At 46.9% G+C, this 9,884-nt stretch overlaps 1 protein-coding gene across 4 annotated transcripts in view; it reads right to left on the bottom strand.

The window, feature by feature from the left end:
- Positions 1-238: 238 nt before the first annotated feature.
- TMEM209 (transmembrane protein 209) overlaps positions 239-9,884 on the bottom strand; it is a 28,799-nt gene continuing 19,153 nt past the window's right edge. For 3 of the 4 annotated variants that reach the window (XM_045288789.1, XM_030885234.2, XM_045288790.1), the window contains 5 exons: positions 9,681-9,778; positions 8,900-9,014; positions 6,743-6,840; positions 5,812-5,885; positions 239-1,400 (listed from right to left, as the gene is read on the bottom strand). In XM_045288789.1, coding sequence (XP_045144724.1) covers positions 1,346-1,400; positions 5,812-5,885; positions 6,743-6,840; positions 8,900-9,014; positions 9,681-9,778 — 440 coding nt within the window. In that variant the 3' untranslated portion in view covers positions 239-1,345. Of the gene's footprint in view, positions 1,401-5,811; positions 5,886-6,742; positions 6,841-8,899; positions 9,015-9,680; positions 9,779-9,884 lie in introns of those variants that run through there. The other variant, XR_006679958.1, reaches the window with a different exon arrangement.

The following is a 9,884-nucleotide window of genomic DNA, read 5'->3' as shown; positions in this document are numbered from 1 at the left end:
CTTGTAAAAGCTACTTGCTGATTGACACACCTGTGGGCTTGCACACTCAGAGGGCTAATGCAGAGCGTCCTTTGTAGGTGTGCAAAACAGTCTCTTCCCCTGCTGTGCCCCTGGTATGCTCACAAGTAGCTTTTCCAGGCGTGGTAATTTTGGGAGAGCCACTTAAATAACTGAAACTCTAGCTTTGAATCATCACACCCAGTGACCACAAGTCCTCTGAAGAAGACAATAACCGGTGTACTGTTAAAACTTTTCTCTTTATTGCTTTAAAAAAGGCGATGTGGCAGGACAGCCTGACAGCACAGCGACTGTTGTTGAGCGCGTTACAGTGGAGACTTCGGGGATAACATGCTCTTACTTTCTAACGGTTAGTCGACGTCCTTCCAAAGACCTTCACACCCTTATTTAACATGCATCGCAACCACCAGTGAAAAGGCAGGGAGTCCAGCATCTTGCTTTCTCTTGGCCACCCAACTTATACAAGAACAGGAACAACTCTTTGAAAGACAGGCTTTACAAGTGATACAAAAGGGCGTGCAGACCGACAGTTACTCAGAAGATAGCGCTGCTGGCGGTTTCCAGGCTCCATAAGGTGATGGGAGCAGGCCGCGAATAGTACGTTCATCAAAAGTAGATAAACACAACTGTGGCCTAGCCTTAGAGACGAGAAAGTAAGGACCGGGAGTGGAGCAAAATGTACAAGCGTGGCTAACTTCTCACAGTGGCCCTTTTGACTACAATTGAATGTTTTAGACAGAACACCACTATATTCTTACACAACATTACTGAAGACGGAGCTGGAGCTTTAGTAAAGGACGGCCCCTTTACTGAAGCCTCAATTTCAGCCTACCAGCTACATTTACTCCAATACTGCCAACACTGTCAAACTTCTTTTAAGTCAGATTTTAAATTGCATGACTCGGGGGTTAATCTCATTTCTTTCCACGAGCCCATGGCTGACTTTCAGAAGGCTGGGAAAACACAGAGATCCAAATATCACATGAGCGGTCGGCTTGTTTCTTTCTGAGTGTTTACATTATGCAACCTGACTGGAAAACACGTGTCTCTTTGGTTGGTGAAGATGGCATTCAGGGTTCCAAGAACAGAAAAGACACCTACGATTTAATGTGGGAAGAACCTTGGTTTAAAGGCAGCTGATATGGCTTCCGTGGTGAGGAAGATAGAGGATCCATTTCTACAAGGAAGTTTCAGAGTAGCTCATTTTCTACTTCAAGAGTTTGTCACATATACACATCTACCAATTTCAGGAGTAGTGATGGACGAGACGCTGAGGTTCAACTTCTGCTTTGCATAAAAATTCCCAGTATTTGGAAGGAAGTGACCGTTACTCGCCAAAAATCCAGAGGACATTCACGCCGGACAGGCCCAGGTTAACTCTCCTACAGAAAGGAAAGGGAGGGGGGGGGAGAGGAGAGTTTTAGTGGACATGCGTATCAAGTAGTAAGGATTTTTCCCAACAATTAAATGCTTAAAAGAACCCGAGCTTGGAGGCACTTAGTGCTTATGTGTTCTGCAGGGACTTGTTACACAGGTGTCCTGAGTGAATTCTACAACAGGACTCACTTTCTTACTGACACGGTGTGTAAAACCCAAACCCAGGACACAGATTCACAGAGGGCTGAAAATGTAATTTTTCGGTGGACTTCTAGAACTAGTGCTAGCAGATAATCAAGTGCCAACAATTCGAGTCAGAAGCAAGATGGAAGTCTAAATTAAATGTACAGCGTGGCAGCTATTGAGTGGTGGGGCCCTGTGAGAATTCTCCTGGCAGACTTGAACTAGGCATTCTCTGCTTACCAGAGATGCGGCCAACGACCGAGTTGTACATCATTACTGTATCTCAAACTACACCCTATTCCACTGCCTTCTCCCCTCCTCACGCCTGTTTCAGTGGATCCTTGAGCCTTATTTACGGATCCTTGAGTCTTGTGCTGATGCAAGCACTTCACTCTGCTGTCAGTTCTGCTGTGTTTTGTGGCCTGGCTGTGAGATCAGCTCACTGCAGGGACGGCATCAATGCCTGGCTTGCTCTCACCCCACGTCTGGAGCAATCTGCTGCTTTGTGGGCCGGGTTCCCAGTGAACTCTATTTGAACCAGCCCTTTCTTTCCTTTCTATGATAGGTGAGGAGTTTTGAGCCATTTGATTATTTCAGAATGTATTCATCAGTCACATCAAAATGGCCAACAATGGTCTTTCCGGCCTCTGAAGAGACGTGAGCCCCTCCCTCAAGTACTTTTCAAATCTCCTCATTCCCAGACACGGGGCAAACTGTGTGCAGGACACGAGCTTCAGGGGCACATGACAAGGGATTTATGCATCGAAATATCCATGTGGAGCTATAGAGGGAAAGAAACTGTTCATGAAAAATTTTGAAAGATGAGCAGCTCATTGTAAAACGTTCCTAAATCAATGTTTCGCTTCAAAACTGCTCCTGAGAGAAACTGATAAAAATTAGAGGACAATGTATGTACACATGATTCCATCTTCTTATCTATCCATGCCTGCATTTATAAATAGTCCTAGAAATTTTAGGGGGAAAAAAATTGATGTGTGTCAAATTGACATGGGAAAACATTTAAGCTACACCAGAGAATTAAAACGCAGGCCACTGAGTAATAAATACGTTGTGGTCATTCGGGTCCTAAAAGCAAAGACTGAAACGAAAACCCAAACCCACCTCCTCCTCCGGAGATCACCTCTCCCGTCACCATTTGGCCCTTCAGGGAGCAGAACCGAGAGGGTGGCCACAGGGGAGTTTTCAGTTTCTACTTATATGTTGCTCTAAATGTGTTGATACTGAAAATGGCTTTTTTGGTAATGACATATTTATATATACCCATGAGGGGGTGTCCCCCCCCCCCAAAAAAGGAAAAACTCTGCTGGGGGAAGCTTTCATAGGGTGCATTTTTCCTGCTAGGCGAGCATCGAGCAGCTTGCTCTTAGTGCACCCAGTGGCGTCACCTGGGAAGGTTCCCTCTGGTCACAGTGAATTTTTTCATAAAAGCCGTTTCACTCGAACATTCACTTTTTTGTGACGGCCCATTTAAAAGAACAGCATGTGACCGTGAAATTTTGCTTCCTGCTCTGGAAAAATGCTGCACAAACTGCTGTGACGCTGATCACAGATTACAAGGACAGTGCTATGGGAGGGACTCGAGTGCACGAGTGGTTTCCTTGCTTCAAAAAAGGTAAGATGTCGACGGATGAAAACCTCATTCTGGACGTCCTCCAGCTTCCCGAGTGGGCAGGAGTGCCGGCTCGTATGCACTGGACTTCACTCCACTGGTCAGCCTGTTCATCAAGCTTTCTAGTCAGAGGTTCTGAGAAGATTGTGTAACCATGCACCACAAAAAAGGCCTGATTTGTGGCCGATGGGGGACTGGTTTTGCCACCACGACAATGCACCTGCTCGTGCAGCCATCTCAGTGCACTAGTTTTGGGCAAAAAACAGCCTGCCTCTCTTGTCCCACGCACTTTACCTCACTCCTTGTAACTTCTTTTTGTTTCCGAGAATGAAGAGGGACATGGAAGGCCGTGGAAGCGGTAAAGAAAAAAAAAAATGAAGGGAGGTGCTGTCAGCCATCCACACAGATGAGTTTGAAAAATATTTTCAAGAATGGAATTGCAGATTTGACAAATGTCATAAGTGCAATGGAGAGTGCTTTGAAGGTGAAATAAGGTTGTTTTGTTGAATTATTCAAATACATAGCTTAAAAAAATTCCATTTGGGGGTACCCCTCATTGGTCCTGTCCCCCCAAGAACCGTGTTGGTTTAGATGTGTCATAAAAGTGAGTTTCCAATTTCCTTTTCCCTCACATTACAAGAAAAGAGGGTAGGAAAGAAGTGTCTTTGTTTGTAAAGTTCAGTCCCTTTCTGTTTCTGGCTTTTGCAGCTGCTGTGTGAGGGCAACAACTCTGCTTTCCCCAGAGCAGGGCTGTTCCTGAGAAGTGGATGTCTGTCACACTTGAAAGTCCTGTCAGTCACTGCGATTTTTCTACTAGATACTTAATACTAATAAAAAAGTCAGGTACAATTATTTTAAATCGTGCAGTCATTTGTGTTAGTTAACTGGAGTCAATCCTGACTGAGAGCAACCGCACAGGGCAGGGTCCAAGTGTCCTGTGAGTTCCCGGAACGGTCACTGGGGGAGGAGAAAGGCTCATCTGGGTTTCTCCGGCTGACCTCTGGCTGGCAGTCAGGGCAGAATGCACTCTGCCCTCAGGGCTCCTTTGTGGCAGGTCAGTCCTATGGAATCTCTGCAGACATGGGATTAGCGGACTGGGACCACTGCTCTGGGACACAAGGGGGTCGACTTCCCGGGAGTCTCTGCCGACATTTTCATCTACCAATCAATCCAGAACCCTGGCTTGGGTGTTTCTCTTTAAAGACCTCAAACAGCGACTGTGTGCTCATTAACACTGAGCTTGCAGCCTGTGGCAGGGCCCCCACGTGGGTGGGCAGCTTCCCTAACCACAGGGCCACACAGTACTTCAGCGCTGCGCCCAGGAGACCTTTTGAAACCAGCGAGGCCCCCAACCAAAAGCGCAGCAATGGGAAATCCTGCAGTGAACGGGCCACAAGGAGCCCCGGTGGCGCACCAGGTCGGTGCTGGGCTGCTAACCTCAAGGTCAGCAGTTCACACCCACCAGCCTCTCCGCAGGGGAAAGCCAAGGCTGGGTGCCCGGGAAATTGCCCAACAAGTCATTGCCCGTGCAGCTCGAGCGCAGCGGGCGAGGAGACGCAGAGCAGGATCCAGCTGACCGTCTGAGGGCAGACCTTGTTTGGCCGCCGCCAGCGCCAGGAATGGGGAAACCCTCAAAGAACTGGGGCATTCCTTTCAGGGTGAGGTAGATTTTAGCGGAGCAGGTGAAGTCGCAAATCTGGGCTCTGTGAGTAATAAGGATCCACTGTATGAGTTCAATTGCTCACTGAATGCAATGCATCCCACACATTGAGAGAATGGACAAAGCTGATGGACAGCAGCAACAAGGGGTCTCCGTGTTGGCACTTACTGGGCATCTCCACTGGCACAGGGCCTTTGTTGAGAGCTCACTGCCCCAGGTGGCTGGCGGCTTCTGCCTGGCAGCATACCACCGCCTGGAGCCCTCAGGCAATCAGAAGGACAAAGCTCCCAGAGGCGCACGGACGGCCCTGTAAAGGAGCAAGTGGCCAATCCAAGGCCTTCCTGTGGGGACATGTGGCTGGTTAGACATGGAGAGCAGGGCTGAACCCAGAGCCACCTCTGCAGGCCCTCTCCGCATTTCCAGAAGATTCTAGCTGGGCTCCACTGGTTTCCAAACATGATTTGACACAATGAAACTTGCAGTTAATACAAATAGCGATGGAGCACTTCTGAATTTGTTGTAAGGACAGCTCGCCTGTTTTGAGTACGGAGTAAGCAATGTCAGGTGAGTCTGCCTGCCCCAGTTTACAAGAGTGTGGGGTGGGTCCTGAGCCCTCTCTCTGCAGTGTGAGCATCTCGCAAGAGGCTGTGTGTCAGAAATGGAGAGTTGGGAAAAGCCACCACCAGGCCAGTGGATGGAGCCGGCCACACAGCCTTCTGAGCTGGCCCTCCGGGCAATACATTGTGAAAGGCAACGATGTGGGCAGGGCAAGAACTGGCGGCTCTGAAGGGCTAATGGACTGGCTCAGGACAGCACTAGTCTACACGCTGTGTCTCTCGCCATGCAGACCACAAACCCTGTCAGTATCTGACGCTGCCTTCCGTGCCATCCTGACCCAGGAAGAAACGGCATAAAGAAGTGAAGCGCTTGCATAGACACCTACCCAAGCATTCCCGACTCCTTGGTCTTTATGACGTAGAGGAACATCAACAGGGTGTGGAGCATGTTATTTCTGCCCTGGAAGACAGACCGACAGAGACAGTAGGATTTTAAACCACACCAAACCAACCAACTGGCCAATCTGGTACGTGCACACAGAGCTGCTAATTCACAGCCTACTAACTCAGAGACCTAGCTAATCAGATTCTCACTGTTCTGCCCCTGGAGTTAGAAAGACAGAGTAGCCCATGGAAGAAAGAGCTCACAGACTCTCAATAATGATCACCAATAGGAATCATCTGGGAACTTTTATAAAAATAATTGGAACATTCATTCACTCCCTCACACTTTAAAACCTTGGAAAACATTTTTGTGACCTAGAATTCTACTTTTGGAACTTCAAGCTACAGAAAATGCAATTGTTTTATGCATAAAGATGAATATTCAGCAGCACGCAGAACAGCAACGATTTAGAACCATCCAAAGGGCCCAGCAGCAGGGGAATGGCTGAATAAATGATGCTATCATCTTATGGTGAAGCTCTTTAAAAAATGGTCATTAAAAAGTATTTTTATGAAGACTTTTAATGGCATGGAAAATTAGGTTGTAAAGTTAATTTTTAAAGGCAGGACATTAGCACTACATAAACAGTAGTAGAGTTTGAACACAGAGGAAGACCAAAATGCAATTTATCAAAAAGGAATATAATGTTCACGGTGGCTGCCTGAGTAATGGGCTGAGTGATTTCTCCTGTTTCTTTATACTTTATATGACTTTTGTAGTTTAAAGAAAAAGGAATATTCATGGCACAGCATTTTCAATTTAAAAAGTTTGCCGATTCCAGAAACGAGAGAATCTAATTAAACAATTAAAAACAAAGCCAGAGCAAGTCATCCTTGACGTTCCAGAAGAGAAACGTCCTCCTAGAGAAGTACCTTCGGGAGATTGTAGACATGCCGCTGGTGGATCAGCTCGTAGTGGGGGGGGTTGATGGCGCTCTGGTAAATGCAGAATACATTCTCGTTGGTGACATCTGCAAAGGAAGACCCCACATGAAGAGAGGAGGCCACCTCACACCGCTGGTGGGACTGTGACATGGCACAGTCCCTGCCCAACACGGTGGCACTTTCCCCCAGAGGAGCAATGCGACAGCCCCATGCCCCAGCAATGCGACTCCGAGGTGTGCCCGGGAAGGCAGGGAGGGAAACAGACCAGTGCTCACTGCTGCGCTCCAGGAGGAGACTACCCAAGTGCCCACCCACAGGCGACCAGAGACAAGACGGACCGTATGTACGAGCACTGGAACGCTCTCCAGCCAGTGGGGGATGAAGTGTTGACTGACTTCTTCTGTACAGGAGGAGGCTTGAAGGCATCCTCCTGAGAGAAGTCGGTCTGTCACCCAAAGTCAGATATCCCACCATCTCACGTTTGTGTAAAGGCATGTGTAGCTCAGGGGTTTCCAGACAGGGGAGGTGGGTGTGAGCAACGATGGGAAAATTGCATCAAGTAAGCGTAAGGTTAAATAAGGAAGGATTAGAATTACTGTCAATAAGCTGCACACCTGTAAGGTAAATTGTAAATACGATACGTCTACAGTAAGACTAACACAAAGAATAGCTCCCGAGGCTACCAGTGTCCAACCAAACACCTCATGGGATCTGGTCCCTCGGTTTGGAGGTACAGGGTTGTGGTTTCATGGGCCATCCAATGACGGGGCCTAGGAGTGCTTCTATCTGTGACCCGGGGCACACGCCTGGGCTCTCAAAAGCTGGTGAGTGGCCACCCCAAGGCACAACGATGGATCTCTATTTACATGGAAGCAGAGAGGAAGAGGAGGAGCCAGGAATAGGAGGAAGATATGGAATGTGTACTTAGGTGTCTCCTCGCCCCCTTTGTTAAGAGGCCAGAAGAACTGAATGAATGGTACCCAATAGATATCATGACTGAAATTTTGGGTTTTTTAAAATTTCTTTCTTTTTTTAATTTATGAATCATTTTACTGGGGTTTCTTACATATCTCATAATAATCCGTCACTCAATTGTATTCAGCACACTTGTACATACATTGCCATCAAGATTTCCAAAACATTTTCTCTCTGTTAAGCCCTTGGGATCAGCTCTTCTTTGTTCCCCTACCCCAACCCCCACCTGTCTAATCCTCATGAATCCTTGATCAATTATATATTATTATTGTTATTTTGTGTCTTACACTGTACACTGTCTCCCCTGGCCCACATTTCTGTTATCCGTCCCCCTGGGGGGGTGGGCTACATATCCAACCTTGTGATGGGTTCCTCCTTTCTCCCCTAACACCCCCACCCCCATCACCCCCCTACCCTCATGATAGTGCTACTTCCACTACTGTTCCTGAGGGTTTTATCTGTCCTGAATTCCACTGAAACTAATGTGTGTACTCTGGTCTAGCCAGATTTGTAAGGTAGAACTGAGTCATGGTAGTGGGGGTGGGGAAGCATTAAGGAACTAGAGGTATGATGCGTGTTTTGTCGCACTATACTGCACCCTGGTTGAATTGTCCCCTCCTTGTAACCCTTCTGTGGGGGGATGTCCAATTGTCTACAGATGGGCTTCGGTTCTCCACTCCAAAACCCATGACTGAAGATTTTGGTTAAAGATTCTACAGAAGAATCCTGATCAAAAGGGGAAAACGTACAACGGAATTTCAAAGTCATGGTGGGTAGATGAGTCCCTGAAAATATTGCCCTGAGATAACCTTTAAACCAAATACCAAAAATATCCCCTGAAATCTTCTAGAACCTGACCAATAAGTTAGCTACTGTCGTAGAAAAGGCCTGCCGGGAGCATTACTACCCACATGACTGAAATTGATAGAAGATGAAATAGGAACCTTCAGGGACAGGGAGTTTATGCTAACGAGGGAGGAATAACCCGGGTGAGTGAGGAGGGCGAGAACGGTGGCAGAACTTCGTAAACTCAATGTCACTAAATTGCACTTACAGACAATGTGGAAGGGGTGTATGTCTAGCTGTGTAGTAGTTCTGAACAACAAGACGAAGCCACGAGAGAGCCTTCGTGTACAGATCGCAACTCACTCTCTCAGGAGAGGTTGGTACCTGGTTTATTTGGTGTCTGAACAAAGTGCTGGGATGTAAACGTTTTTCCGTCCGGGTACTTAGGGTGTGGTGGTAATCTGGAATCAAGGTAGGTGCAAAACACATGCATGATGATCTGAAGATGGGAGACAGTTTTTCCAAGTTAGCACAGATATTTAACCTGGATGGGGCCTGTAACAACACCTGTATTCCTAATGACTCAGTATTTTACTTTTTCCCTAAAAAGGAAGCAGGCAGTGGTAATTCTCAAGTAGTAATAATTAAGAGGTGAAATCTACAGAACAACAGTACAAAAAAACAATTCCGATAGCATCCCAATTCTTTCCGTCCGGAGTCTTATTTCCTCTAAGGATAACAAATTCACAACTCAGAATCCTTTTCCACTCTTTAAATCTAATAGAAATTCGGTACAAGAGGTGAGACTAGCTTAATTCAAACACTCCACTCATCATTGAAAATAGACTCTCTATGGGACATCAGATGAGTCTCTATTTTGATAGGATGGCTTCTTTGTCAGCTGAAAAGGCTGAAATAATCAACAAAATGACAGTGTGTGGGTATGTGTGGGCGTGGAAAGGCCTCCTTCAACTAGTTCCTAAATAGCTGAGCCCCATTATTGGCTTTTCACAGCAACCTTCGAAAAGCAGGGCATAGCTACTTTCCTGTTAATCACATCATTAACACACATCATGAATCAAAGCCAAACCTACACAACATACTCGTAAATCCAATTGAAATAAACACGAGAAAACTGGAAAAACAAAAGGAGACCCCAACTTACAGCCGAATCTGTGGGTAAGTCTGTATCCCACTTGCGTCCTTTGAAATCGCCACCTCTGTTCCATCGGAAGGAGCTCATGCAGCCTCCCTGAGAGAGCTCTGTGGCGACAAAAGTGAAGTGAAAGACACCGAGACTGGATTTCCGAAACAGAAGCAAGGCCCAAGGATCCCAAGGGAAGCGTATCAACACACACACACACACCTG

The sequence above is a fragment of the Echinops telfairi genome, unplaced genomic scaffold (assembly GCF_000313985.2).
Source record: "Echinops telfairi isolate 266 unplaced genomic scaffold, ASM31398v2 ScPeMD7_23;HRSCAF=83, whole genome shotgun sequence".
NCBI lineage: Eukaryota > Metazoa > Chordata > Mammalia > Afrosoricida > Tenrecidae > Echinops > Echinops telfairi.
This window is presented reverse-complemented; position numbering and strand designations above follow the sequence as displayed.